The sequence below is a fragment of the Corythoichthys intestinalis genome, chromosome 1 (genome assembly GCF_030265065.1).
Source record: "Corythoichthys intestinalis isolate RoL2023-P3 chromosome 1, ASM3026506v1, whole genome shotgun sequence".
Lineage (NCBI taxonomy): Eukaryota > Metazoa > Chordata > Actinopteri > Syngnathiformes > Syngnathidae > Corythoichthys > Corythoichthys intestinalis.
Window position 1 is genome coordinate 58,549,654 of NC_080395.1, and position 14,806 is coordinate 58,564,459.

Consider the following 14,806-nt stretch of genomic DNA (forward strand, 5'->3'; position numbering starts at 1 on the left):
CTAAAGTGGATAACACTAGAGGAAGACGGTCACAAAGTGAAAGGAAATGCAAAGTGGAGGGATGAGCAGAAAGGCATATAGAGTAAGATGGGATGAAAACTCGATTTCCATGAATGAGTTTAGTTTTCATGCCCTCGAGCGAGGTATGAAGCCTCTTTCTGCGCTGATCCGTGTTACTTACCTGACTGTGCATGAACTTCAGATTGATTCCTTCCAAGGTGACCTGAAGTAATCCCCCCTCACCGGTTTTCATATCTTGAACAGGAAATTCTCCACCGAGCTCTGGACCTAACAAAATAAGTTTAGTGGTATTTAGGACTGAAAATTACTTACTACGGCTTACTTGTAATTTTCTGATTGTTAATGCTGACCAGAAAACAAATAAACATCTGAAATAGCATTTTCTCCCCCAACTGATCTGTATGTCATACACAAAAAATATTAAAAATTGGGGGGAGGGGTGGCACTACTTTGCGGATTTTTACTTAAGCCAGGGGTCAGGAACCTTTTTGGCTGAGAGAGCCATGAACACCACATTTTTTGAAATGTAATTCCGTGAGAGCCATACAATGTTTAAAACTAAAAATACAAGTAATGTGTGCATTTTATGTAATTTTAACACTTTTATAGTAGAAAGGTTTGGGTTAGTCTCTGAATTCTTTTTAATAACTTTGTTATGCTGTTGCTAATCAATTATGAGTATTTCTTACCATTAATGCCTTACCATTAACACTTCTGGTGCTGCATGGTTTTGCAGATGATTTTGCTTCATGCAGGTGTTGCGAAACTTAGGAAGTGTCTCTTTTCATGTTCAAGAAGCGCCACTAATCCTGTTTTTCCCCACCCCGCACAGAGCACAATCAGTGCTAACCGAAACAAGTTTATCCATCGGTAGATTTTTTCTTTAGCGAACTCAGTGAAGGACTTGAATAAATCAGCCCCTCTTGTTGTCCCTTTCATAGTCAAAACCTTGCAATCACACTGAATTAGGATAAATTGCTTATGTCTGTTGACTCATCCAAAGCGAGCGAAAAAACGGTGCCGAATTTACGTCCTTCACTTGTGTTGCTTCAGTTTGATTTGACATCATGACGGTCTTTATCCGAACAGTCGTCAAAAACTCTCCAAAAATGCAAATTCCTCTGTCAGTTCCTGCTGAAAAGTACGATACGTCTCGTGTTATTTTCTTTTTCCCCATCTTCTCAAAAGGGTTTCTAAAATTAGCTGGCAAACGCGGAAAACGGAGCTAAAAACGAGGGTAGTTTACTTACATCGGCCACTATTATTCAACAGCAAAATACAGCGACCGTACTTGAACAGTGTCTCTACCTCATCTGCGTTGCCAATGCGATTGATAGATAAATAAAAATATAGATGGACACAACGCATGTTTGCCACTTTTCCACTAAAATTACTGCGAACCGGCTTTCTAATCGCCTGTTGTAGTCTACGGATTACGTGTCCCATGATCACCCTGGGCTCACGCAGCCAATGGCATGAGACTCGGGGGGATCTAACGTAGCACATCTAGGTTGCTATTTGATGAGATCTAGTGCGAATTGCGCAAGTGTTGTCGGAGCATTAAAAAAGTTAACATACGCCGCAAAAGTCATGTCCGCTCATTGCTGCTGGCACCAGCATATGACCAGTGACCGTCGGCGTTTCGCGCAATGCGCAAAAGAGTATAACGAAACTTTAAAAAAAAAAAATCAATTTAGATTTTTATTTTCTGCGAGCCAGACGCAGCCGTCAAAAGAGCCAGATCTGGCTCGCAAGCCATAGTTTCCCGACCCTGACTTAAGCGGTCAGTTCTGGTCCCCATTAACGTCGATAAGTGAAGGACGACTGTAGTCTACGAAATGTAAACCTTTCTGAATTGACTTACTGGAAGGACGTTTTCACAAAAACAAGTAGAAACTATGCTTTTTATCTGCATTTGAGTTACATAACTTTGATCTCAGCTGTCAGGGCCTGCCAATGCAAGCTAAAAAACAGCCCATACCTGGTTTGGAACTTTGCTGTCTGGCAGCAGCTCTTTCCATACTATCTTTTACACAGTAGTAGAGTTCACGACACTAAAAAGCAGAGAAGAAAGTCTTTAAAAATAGACAAATATCTGCCTGGGGAAACTATGGGGCAGTAGACGTCAAACCTTTTTGGTATAGAACTTATTAAGTTGCGTTTCTTGGCCGTTACGTCTCCAGAGACATAAAACCTTGGTCTTGGGGCAGTAAGTCATGTTGATGAGCTTCTCGTACCACCAACGCTCATAAACCGTGCCAATGTTGCTGCGAAGGACTATGCAGTCATCACAAACCTAAGGGAAAATAATGAGTGAAATGTTCAAGCTCTTTGACAACAGGGCCAAGCATCTGTTTGGTATACATATACTGAACACTCTGCAAACCTCCATGAAAAAAATGTCCCCGTTGGTATCAGTACCAGCATGTACAACAAAGGTTTGCTTCTTGATATGACGGCTTCCGCAGGGCCTGATATGCAATTCACGGCCATTCTAAGGGCAATAAAAAAATAAATAAACAAATAAGAGATGCATGACTATCCAAATAGGCACATTCAAAAAGACAAATACTGACCATTTGGGTCAGTTTGTCCAGCAACTCATTGATCTCTTGGCTGTAGGAAAGGCCAATGTGGGACTTGCCCATTAGGCGCCTCACTTTCTTCCTGATGTCATTTTTGTTCACCTAAGCATTTAGGGGAATAATTATTTGGTGTATGAAGATATTAATGTATCTTTCATTTGTAATCATGCAAATATTGTTTCTTACTTTTAGCATGAGCATGTATGCAATCATATTGTGAAGTAGCGTAGCTAGGAGTTTGTCCTCATCGTCCTCCAGACGCTTGCGGTCATGTTCTCCCAATGACAAGTATCTATTGAAAAGCAGACAAGGAACATGTTTTGGGTACACAGTAGACAGTCAAAAGTGTATTAACTTTAAGCTTCAAGAGGCAAACCAGTGCCTCTTCATATCAAAGGCTGAATTGTTATTATTTCAGCGTTCTTGTAGAAGCTCGGTATTCACAAAACACTAACTAGCTAAGCATTCAACAAATACCAAGCGATCAAACCAATAAACCCACCCTGATTCAACTTTGGTGGAGGGGTGGGGGCTAATGCTAAATAAAGATGCAAATCCGTGTTTCAAACCTTTCGATCATCTCTTGGGGTCCCTGATCCAATCCCATGCCCTCACGCTCTAATGTGACAGCGTCCAAATAGGCGTCCTCCCAGAACTGCACCTGGTCCCACAGTGTTGAGCGCTCCTTACCTGTAAACATCACAACGTTCAAAACGCGCAAAGCACCATGCTGACACATTCAACAAGACAGTACACAGTGAATAACACTGTGGAATGCATTGTAATGTGGAGTTGGGTCTAACAGCTGTTCTAACTAGGGCTGTCAAACGATTAAAATTTTTAATCAAGTTAATTACAGCTTAAAAATTAATCGTAATTAAACGCAATTCAAACCATCTATAAAATTTGCCATACTTTTCTATAAATTGTTGTTCGAATGGAAAGATAAGACACAAAACGGATATATGCATTCAACATACGGTACATAAGTACTAGTGGTGTTAACAAAATCGATGCATCCCGATGCGGAGCATGGACGATTCGATTCGATGCGATGCAGGCAACAAGCCGAATCGATTCAGCGCATTTTAAAATATATAAGTATGTTCAAAAATCTTCCCTGCGCAATTCCGGTGATGCAACGGATTTGGTTTCCCCATTTGTATTATTATTCTCATCTTTCATTTTTTACACACTGCATAACTCTGGTCAAGTTTCCCACCAACCTCGAAGAAGCCAAAATGTCTCCAGATGTCTGCTTTCAATGTCTTAGGTGCATCAATAACCTTTCTCGCTCCCTCTTTCTCCGCTTCAGCCATTGTTATGTTACTGTATGTCCTATCTCTTAGAGGTTAGATCTTGTGCCCGAACCCGAACGGGTCGGGCCCAAAATGTTAAGCATTCACGTTCGGGTCGGGTCAGTTCGGGCCGCCGCGACGGACTAATAAATTATAGAAAAAAATCAAAAATGGAATAAAACCGAGAGCAGGCTCTCTGTATTGTGCATTTGCTTGTGCACGCACATGAAGCAGTGGCGCCGCCCGCTTTTTCTTCTTCTCCGCTGTGGCGCTTGCGATTCGTTATGCAAGACACTTTTATTTATGCACACAAATGTGATCCTTTTGAATCTTCTCTGTGTGTCTGCAAAATCGCATGCTTTTTTTTTATTATTAAACTTTCCCAGCGTTATTTCGTTGCGTAAATGCTTTTATAATGATCATAAAAATACGTTAACTATTTAAACATTAAGAAAACTTGCGTTTTTTTTTTCTGTCAACTGAGAATTCGTTACGACTTTTTTATGCACACAAAGGCAACACAAATGTGATCCTTTTGAATCTTCTCTGTGTCTGCAAAATCGCATGTTTTTTTTTTTTTTTTAATATTAAACTTTCCCAGCGTTATTTCGTTGCGTAAATGCTTTTATAATGATCATAAAAATACGTTAACTATTTAAACATTAAGAAAACTTGCGGTTTTTTTTTTTCTGTCAACTGAGAATTCGTTACGACTTTTTTATGCACACAAAGGCAACACAAATGTGATCCTTTTGAATCTTCCCTGTGTCTGCAAAATCGCGTTTTATTTTTTTTTTTTTTTTTTTTTTTTATATTAAACTTTCCCAGCATTATTTCGTTGTGTAAATGCTTTTATAATGATCATAAAATATGTAGACTATTTAAACATTAAGAAAACTGGCGTTTTTTTCTCCCAACTCGAAGAAATGAAAATAAATTGCTGCTGTTGCGTTTTTTTTTTTTTACGCGTCACTCCAAGCCGGGTCGGGCTTCAATACCAGCGGGCCGTGTCGGGTCGGGCTGGATTTTTTAGGCCCGATCCAACCTCTACTATCTCTCTGCTCTCTCGATTGCAAAAAACTGATATTTCCTCATGTTGAAACATTGTTATGGCTGCTAAAATGCTGCTGCGCTTCATTTTAATTCATTATTTTTTATTGTTATGTGGTAGTTACTGATTGCACTTCTAAGTTGATTGCACATATATAGTGGGCTAGGTCTACATTTTACTTTTGTTCTACATTGCAATTTAGTTGATGTTTTGTTTGCAACTGAACTGATCCCTGGATTGATATTGCGATAAAGATGCTGCTGCACTACAATATTTTCTTTGTCGTTTTCTTTAATATTTACTTCAATATTTTGATTGATGGGTCGTTATGACTAAAATACAGTGACTTATTACTGATTTTGCACAGGAATTCAGATGTTGCACTGTGTGAAAGGCTGCTACTGTGTGTAAAAAAAAAAAAAAAAAAAAAAAAAAAAAGAGAAAGCCCTGGTCTCATTCAAAGTGCCAATTAAATGCTGTGATCTTTTTTTTTTATAATATATATATATCTGAAAGTATTTTCATTTGACTTCAACCAGGAGTGACACAAGAGCCAATAAAAAGTTGTTTAATGTCTGACCGCTTGTGTTGCCTCATGATTCACGAAAAATATGCTTTGCTTTAGAATTTTAATGCATCCCAGGCTTTAAGGCATCGCGATGCATTGCCGAATCGAACCGTGACCCTCTGAATCGAATCGTGGCCCTCGGAATCGTAATCAAATCGAATCGTGAGGGCAGTGCCGATGCACACCTCAAATAAGTACTGTATTTGTTTATTATAACAATAAATCAACAAGATGGCATTAACATTATTAACATTCTCTTAAAGCGATCCATGGATAGAAAGATTTGTAGTTCTTAAAAGTTAAATGTTAGTACAAGTTATAGAAATTTTATTTTAAAACCCCTGTTAATGTTTTCGTTTTATTAAAAGCTGTAAAATTTTCAATCAAAAAACAAACTAGTTGCTCGCCAATGTTGATGTCAATAATTACACCATGCTCACTCATGGTACTAACCCATAAAATCAGTTGGACCCAAGCGCCAGCAGAGGGCGCCAAACACCAAAAAGCAAGTAACGAGCGGACATTACACTGTACTGTCATTTTAATCTTGCCTGGTACACCAGACTCACCGCTGTTCCAGCTATTGAGTCTGGCCACCATTCAGCGGATACAATTTCCAGGGCAGAGCAAGCCACAGCAAACAGACAGCGGAGTGGACCAATCAGCGACGGGCAGACGTGACGTGAGTAAAATGACGAGGGCAGGACGAGGGACTTGCGCGCGGAAGTAAACATACGAGGAGAGCGGAGTTTATTCAACATCGCTAGTGCGAGACAGACTTCCGACGCGCAAGAGTGACGTTGCTCGTTAAGAACACGTCACGCAAATAAACGAATCTGATTTGTCGATTGATTTTGTACCTGCTCGAGAGGCCGTTAATGGGCTGGTTCCCAGACTTTTCTCTCAGTGTTTGAAAAATACAGGGAGAACAGTCTGGCCGTGCCAGGCAAATTTTAATCTGTTTGAGCGGGGCGTGTGCGTTAATTGCGTCAAATATTTTAACGTGATTAATTTAAAAAATTAATTACCGCCCGTTAACGCGATATTTTTGACAGCCGTAGTTCTAACTAATTTTCAGGTGCGGAATCAGAAACTGCTCTCAGTTTAGATTTTGAACATTTTCTTAAAAACGAGGAAAAATACTGTACCTAACGTATTGTATGTGCTTGTTTTATAAAGCTATTGAATTATTGACAATTACATATGAAGAAGGCATGACTGCAATATTTAACACTTATGTATTGAAATAATATAGCTACTATAATTATATTTGTGAGGTGGTAGTAACAAAATAGTAAGTAGTTGTGATTAGAGATTAGATTGAAGAATTTTATTTGCTTTATCAGAGGAATACTCATTAATACGTTACTGTACTGGTAAATGTCTGCTTAACTTGGACACAATACCTAACAGAGTGAGGCCAAATTAAAATCGAACACTATTACTTGCAGAAGGTTATAAAGACAGGACTTATTATTTTGTCATAATCATTCTTTTTTTGCATCAGACAAAGAAATGTTGGAGAGCTAAGCAGGGAAGAAAGCCAATGTATGGATTAGTATATGACGAAGTGCAAGAGTTACATGACAAGAGCCAGAAGATATATGGTCGTCATACTTTCCGTTCCAAATGATTGAGTGCAGAAACCCACAGCACACCGTATATTTAGTTAAGAACTAGCCTTGGTGAACAACAATTGCACACCACACAAAAGGAAAAAGGGCCACAGCAAGAGATTAGCCCTACTTAGCGAAAAGGTTTCCATGGCAGCATCCTCTAGTTGATCCCAAACGGAGCTCTTATCACGGCCTACAAGATTTTTCCAGGAGGAAAAACAAGCAGGTGGAAAGAAAGGCAGAGGGGGTTAGGCCATAATTGAGAAGAGTTAATGGCGAAAAAAACAAAGGAGTAGACCAAGCAACAAAAACAAAACACAAAGACAATCAGATTGACTGGCGTGATTCCATCCCAAACGGAACATACCCAGCAGGCCTTCACAAAGATAGATCCTCATACTAAGGTCCTCCATTGGTTGAGTAGGCACCCCTTTTGCTGATGTTTGTTCTTTTGCCCCGGGTTTCAATGTGTGAGTCTTTCCCTGTTAAAACCAGACAAGGGATACAAATGTTTGGCAATCAAGTTTTGTTTTTGCATGAGATGCTCATTGTACACAATTTGCTTCCAGAATGGAGATATAACTGAAATCTTTTATGATGAGGAAGAATTTTAAAATTTTAAGATGTCATATTCAAATTTTAACATTTTAAAACATCTTAATTCCTGAACTTACAAAGACTGAACTGGTAGCAGGGTTTGTTTCAATCTCACTGTCAGAGAGGGTCCCTCTGGACTGGGTTAAATGTAAAGCACTTCTCCCACCCATGCCATCTGCCGCTGTGCTGCTCAGGTCACTGTCAGCACCCAGAGTTTCTCCAGAACTATTGCTTATCTTAAAAGAGGAAAAATAAAACAATTAAAATTCTGTTCTTGGTGAATCCAGCATTATCACCTTTTTGTAATGGTCTTATTAGTTTACAGTTTTTAAAAGAATAGCTTTACTACGATACTTAAAAAAAGATAAGGTGATCCATAAATATCAGCTCGGATGTAAAATTAACGTTGGAAACCATAACAAAGTGAGTATTTTGAGTTGGTCCTGCCCTACCACTGTGCTTGCTTCGGAGTCTTGGCTGGTACTTCTTGTCAAGATAGGCGGTTCGGAGCTTGTTACAGATTCTGTGTCACTCTTCTACAAAAACAAGGAGAGAACAGAAGATAAAGACACAAAAACATTCACTGATTAGTGACATGCAATACCCATGTTGTTTCCTGACAGCAGCACACTATCAGAATGTAAAATAGATTACACAAACCATTTCAGCCATCATCGATTCTACAGTGGTACCTCAACATACGAACATATTGTCATACGATCATTTCGACACGTCGCAAGTCCATTGTTTTCCCGCAAGACGGCAGCACGGCGGACGTCTTCTGAGAGAAATCAACATGGGTCCCAAGAAGTTTAGTGCAGTTGGTGAAAAAAGGTGACGCTAACCATTGAATTTAAGAAGGAAATAATAGAAAAATACGTCCGTGAACTGGATCGACAATACACCAGGAATATGTCTATGATCTCGACGCTCCTCAAGCAGATGGACGCCATCAAAATAGTCAAAGCATCCAAGGGGACGACAATCCTCTCTAAATGTTGCAGAGCTATTTCGAAGGAGATGGAACGCCTTTTGCCGATATGGATTAAGGAGCGAGAACAGTTTCCTCCGACCTCAGTCTCTAAAATTTAAGGTGAAAAAATTTCCGATTTAATATTATTCCGATTTGTATTCATAATTTGTTTTGCCATTTGTAATTGTACCTGCAGGATTTAGTGTACGTTTTTGGCCTGTGGAACAAATTAAACTAATTATAATGTATTCTTATGAGAAAATCCCCATTGACATACAACAATTTCGAATTACAAACCAGGTCCTGGAACAAATTAAATTTGTATGTAAAGGTACCACTGTATTTACTTTATGCACACCACATGCTCACCTGAGAGCCCGAGGTGACACTGAGACCACTATCAGCACTTATCTGAGATTTCTTCTCCTCTGCATCAGTCACCTGGGAGCGGTGATGTTTTGTGCCTTCAGCCCCTGAGGACAAATACAACTATCAGAAAACGATCAATATTTTGTTAGCAGTCTTACCTTGCTTCGAGTCTCCCAATTCAAAACCACCACCGCGCAAAAACAAGAAAATATGTAAAGTTTTCACTTTATCTATGCAATATTGCAGAATATAGTGCATAAACAGCTTCTGATCTGAACATGTGACCATTATATTTAGAATGCAACCTTCAATTTTTCATTACCAATCTGTTTTATTTACAATAACCAGAAACATGAATGTCATAGCAAGATAAGGATTTCAAGGATATCTTAAATACCAAATAATTGTATAACATAGTTCGTCACCTAGTAGATTTACACTACGTAGCTCATGTATTTGATTTTTTTTTTTTTTTGTCCAATGTAAAATGTTTCTAGAATCACACAGTTTGTCATCCACTCATGCAAGGGCGCAGGTTTGGTCTCAATATTGGTGGGGGCGATATAACAGCATAACCTGCATGTACACTTTTTGCTGGAGACGCGACATTAATAAGAACAAACAGACTGGGTGAACAGGGGTCAGGGCTACAATTCTCACGAATATGAACCCAATTAATTGATAGGCTAAATGATCAATGCATAATAAATCTCCAATGACTTATATTAACCTTCATGTGTATTGGTTCAAATTAGTGCTGCAACGATTAATCGATTAACTCGAGTATTCGATTAGAAAAAAAGATTCGAATTAAATTTTGCTGCTTCGAGTATTCGTTTAATTAAAGTGGCATTGTAATGTTTTTTTTTAAAGTGTTTGCATTTAGTTTCATTGATTTGGGTTTATACACTGCCCTCTGGTCTGCCTCATTTCACATGGCTGACTCCAGCTGCTCCATGTTTCGACCAACATAAGCCAAGTTTTTGTATGAGCTAATGTTTTTTTCAATGCATTCGTAAGTTAGTTTATAGATATATTTAGCAGTTTTTTTTTCTTTGTGGGAATATGTGTCAGAACCATCTGTTAAGAACATTGAAAAAAAATGTGAGCGTTTTATAGCATTTAAGCTAGCCGACTTTTGCTATGCAAGTTAGCCAGTGTTCTTTTGTTGTACATAGATCTTTTTTTTTTTTTTTATACTGTTTGAGGTTCGGCTCAGGTATTTTAATTTTTCATGTTCCTTATCCGATTATTCGAACTAACTAGTTCGATTAATCGACTACTAAAATAATTGATAGCTGCAGCCCTAGTTCAAATGATACCACGTTCAATTCAAATCTTTGTTTTCAAAAACTACAAAAACATTTTAAAGTGCAAGTCCCTTTATTAAAAACGGAGAGCTATCTAAGAATGGGTCCACTTCTGGGTGACACTGGAGCACCCCTAGACTCATACTAAAGTATTGTAACATAAAGGTGATACAGGAAAAAAATCTGAGATCTCCAAAGACCGAACTACATCTGAGGCATACTAGACTACCCTGAGACTAGAACCAAAATACTCACGTAATTCTGATGTGTGATTTCATTTCAGATTTTTTTTCATGTCAGTTCAAGTTCATGTTCATGTCAGCGTCCCCCTGAAGTGGACCCAATTTTGGATAGCTCCCAGTTTTTTTAAACAAAGGAACTTGCAATCTGAAGCCACCGCGTTGCATTACAGTATTGTACATAATGCAAACAAAAATCCAAATGAGGGACGGCTAGCTTGACTTCGTTCTTCCTTGTGGAGGCTGGCCTGGCCACAGTAGTTTTGCAGGTTAGCAAGTTCACACAGCTTAATGTTATGCTAACGCTTGATGCAGGTTTGACTTTCAGTAGCAAAATTAGAGGTGTTTCCACCATCTCCACAACATTGACGTCTTATTACATTACTTATTTACTCCTGCTGTCCGAAAAACAACTTCTAATATCCCTCCTCTTCGAAGGGGGCGGAGGAGGCGGAATGTTGTCAACATGAATCTGTCGGGGTTGTGTGTGAGGGCGTGTGTGTCTATGTGGTGGGGGCCGGGGTGTCAAATCATTAGCCAATCAAATGTGCGTTTGAGGGGGGAAAAAATGGACTGACATATTCACCAAGTTAAAGCAGATAAACGTAAGTCTGAACATAATGAAATTAATTCACTTAATAATGGCAGGGTCTATCGTTAGAACATATGAGACATTCTACATTTATTATATAACAACTAATTATATAATGTAGATAAGATTGCTTAAAAGTTGGTGGGGACAATTTAAGCATCATGAAAAGTTGGTAGTGTTGTGTCGCTACCGTCCCTATGCAAACCTACGGTATGCCCTTGCATTTATGTTCCATTTTGTTATTTTACAAAGTACAGTATGTATATGGTTGGGTCAGCGAGTTTAAATAGAATGATATTGTTGAAAATATTTTGGTTCACGCTATTTTTGAAGATTCTTTATTTTCAACTCAAAGTGACAGTGTGCCTTTTGCATTAAATCTGGGTGTGCTTAAGGACCTTGAACCTAATTTTGGAACAAGTATACTAAACAGATCTAGTAAACTGCGCAAGACACACATTTATTATTTATCAAACCCATAAATAAAACAGATAATTACATTGAAAGTGGACAAATGTGCTTATAATCAGGTGCGACTTTGGTATGAAAATAAACTCATTAACTGTACGCATTATTGTCCGACAAACCCCATGACATTATACAATTATTGCAGTATTGAAAGCAAACAGGAACAAAGTACATATCATTGAAATCCCTAAATCGAGCAATTGTGAATTCCTGTGAATGATGTTAACGTAAACTGAGAACAATTAATTCAATTAATTAGGAGACTTCAGGCCGATCAGACAGTGAAGCGAGAAGGGAGCAAGCCCAAAGTGCAGTAAAATTGCGAAAAACAATCACAAATGAAAACAAAACTGCCAGAGCAGGTAGCAGTGTAACAAATCATCACAGACCACAACATTAAGTCTTGGTCAGTGCTGCCGATGTGGCTCAAAAACACACAGACACAGGCAGTTAGGCATGCCGACACACTGAGAATAAATAAGCGTCACTAGTTCTATCACTCCTGGTGGATTATGACACATTTAGTTATTTTGAAACACGAGACATTTACAAACTGCTTCAGTAATACCTCGAAAATAAATAAAAAAGCAAGACACTGGAAAGAATAGTCAGAGAAGAAAAGGGCAGCATCTGAAAAATTTATAGTAATGTTGATACATTATAGCATTCTATTAGGAATACCTTAAAGTAGCCTACTCTGTCGCACATGATTTTACCATGTATTTTGCTCATAACATCAATGTGATTGAAAAAGTATTTAGTACTCTATAGTAAACCATCTAAAATACTTTTTTTTTTTTTTTTATAATTGCTTATAAAGTTATACTATATGACTTCGAGTAAATATCAAAGCATCACACTAGTGCCTATGAATCATGTTTAAAGCCTCTTGTCTCTATTGAGGTGAAGACATAGTTGGCTATGAAAAGACAGAAAGGGGTAGAAAGAGTCAACAACTTAAGACCCCAATCTTTTTTTTTTGATGTGTGAAGTTTCTTACTCTGTGGTTTTTCCATAGATTTTTGCTTATCCTGGTGCTTGCTCCACAATTCTACCCAAGATGCATTGCAAGCAAGGAGAGAAAGACAGATAGTCAGAGAGCAGATTGGAAAAGTATGTATGGTGGATGAGCAATGAAATCAAAATAAAGTTCAACATAAACTTAAAAAAATGTGTCACTATTGAATGACATCAGTATAATGTTTGCTTATAGCGGCATAACAACCTGAAACAATCATGGCTTTTCAAGTTGTGTCCATTATGTAAAATAGCTACAATGGTACCATTACAACACACTCAAAGCATCTGAAGAGCCATGCCGATGTCAGAATGTACTCAGACTCAGGCCACAGAGCAGAGAACACCCTTCGTAAATTGAACTGGTTTGGCTCTCCAGTGAACAGATTACAGCGAGACATTGACTAACTGGAGAAGTGCGTGGAATGTGGTTGATGGGCTGACAAACCACTGGGTGAAATGGTAGCAGTTGCAAAAGCTGGGATGCACATCTCACAGCATTCTGTAGAATTGAGGGTGCAACTTCTAACGGGAAGGGTTGCAAGGTTGAAAGTGCGTCACGTAGCTTGACTGAAAAGTGTCCCTGGTATACAGACCCAGAAAAATGATCACAGAAATCTAATTCAAACCAATTGCTGTACTTGGTGCTTTCAGAACCCAAGTAGTTCTATTTGGTTCTTAACTGGGACTGTTTCCCGGGAGTTATGTTTCCACAATCCATGCCGAGAGCAAAAGGAACTGCCATTTTCTACATGTCTTGAGATCCTGCAGTAACGGCACAAGAAAGCAGTCATTTTTCTATTGATGCCCATAGGACTGGTGTATCTTGGCCGCTACTGCAGATTTAGGTTTTAAGGGGGTGGGGGACATGCATTCAAGGTGCTGAGCGGCTGACGACATACCTCTTCAGAGGAGCGAACGAGCACAAATGTTTTAAGAAGGCAAGACAAATGCAATCCGAGCAGGTCTACGGGGCTAAACAGTATTCCATACATTTTGTCTTTTAATATGTTACCCTTTTACATTTAGTTTTATTGTTGACACATAAGAAAAAACACTATTTGCACAATCTATACCGAGGTGCTTCCAAAATGTAGAAACCAATTCAGCAGTCATGTATGGAATATTGAAACCCTGTCTTTGTCATCGAAAGTATTTTCTAGGGAATGGTACGAGAAGGGATAGGAAGTACTTCTGGAGCTGATGAGCTTTGTAGGGGTTCTCACAGTGCACATGCAACTAGCTGGAGTGGTGTACACACCAATCGAGGCAATAAAGTTCTCTTCATTCAGGCTCCGGGTGTCAAAATGCCGGGTTCCCCTGCCCGTTGTGTGATGTGGCAGCTGCAGGTGAGGAATGGTCAGAAGACCTTGTGGTCTGGCAGTCTCCATACGACCGGTTGGACTCTCTTTACTCCCCGGGCTGTCGGCACTATCTGTAGGGCTTCGCTTGCGCTTTTCAGGGTCTAACAAGTTATCAAAATTAAAAGGGCCACACACCAAGTTTACCAAGGTTAGAGGAACATTGAGTAGTTTAGTTAGTTCAATGAAAGTGAGTTTAGTACAAATGCAAGACAAAGCTGTGATCAGTGTTAGCAGCACAAGCCCATGCTTCCAGGCAAAAATGCTTCTAATGATAACTTGTATTAAATAATTTCAAAGACATATAAAAAAAAAAAAAAAAAAGATTCTCAGTAAAACTCACCTTTGGTTTGATAATGTGTGCGTGCTATCTCCAATAAGCTGAAGACGCTGGCCATCCCTCCTAGGCCTGCATTTGTATAGGAATGCTCCAAACTGGAGACTGTACACTTCAATATGTCCAGCATGCCCTTGTATACCTTCCTGCTCACCTCCTGAAAATAATAAGTACGTACATGAATGGTTACTTTACAGAGAAATGTATAAATCGCTTATCTTGAATTAAATTGGGGGCGTGGGAGGGCGGGTCTATTTCGAGCTCTTTATTGCAGTTCTAATTCTGTAACTTCCAATCAGCGGTGTTACCAGGATGCCAGGTTTGGGGGGGTGGGGGGGGGGGGGGGGGGGGAGCTACTATGCTCAAGTAAATCGAAATCCAGCGTAGGGCTACTGCACCTTAAA

At 39.1% G+C, this 14,806-nt stretch overlaps 1 protein-coding gene across 32 annotated transcripts in view; it reads right to left on the reverse strand.

The window, feature by feature from the left end:
• Nucleotides 1-14,806, reverse strand: part of madd (MAP-kinase activating death domain) — a 66,891-nt gene that overhangs the window by 10,541 nt on the left and 41,544 nt on the right. For 16 of the 32 annotated variants that reach the window (XM_057833260.1, XM_057833391.1, XM_057833328.1 and 13 more), the window contains 15 exons: nt 14,409-14,559; nt 13,966-14,169; nt 12,688-12,738; nt 9,079-9,182; nt 8,189-8,272; nt 7,814-7,972; nt 7,507-7,621; nt 7,270-7,332; nt 3,176-3,296; nt 2,793-2,898; nt 2,598-2,708; nt 2,408-2,515; nt 2,153-2,317; nt 2,003-2,075; nt 182-288 (listed from right to left, as the gene is read on the reverse strand). In XM_057833260.1, the coding sequence (XP_057689243.1) occupies nt 182-288; nt 2,003-2,075; nt 2,153-2,317; nt 2,408-2,515; nt 2,598-2,708; nt 2,793-2,898; nt 3,176-3,296; nt 7,270-7,332; nt 7,507-7,621; nt 7,814-7,972; nt 8,189-8,272; nt 9,079-9,182; nt 12,688-12,738; nt 13,966-14,169; nt 14,409-14,559 (1,722 nt within the window). The remainder of the gene's footprint in view (nt 1-181; nt 289-2,002; nt 2,076-2,152; nt 2,318-2,407; nt 2,516-2,597; nt 2,709-2,792; nt 2,899-3,175; nt 3,297-7,269; nt 7,333-7,506; nt 7,622-7,813; nt 7,973-8,188; nt 8,273-9,078; nt 9,183-12,687; nt 12,739-13,965; nt 14,170-14,408; nt 14,560-14,806) is intronic. The other 16 variants (XM_057833274.1, XM_057833266.1, XM_057833319.1 and 13 more) reach the window with 5 other exon arrangements.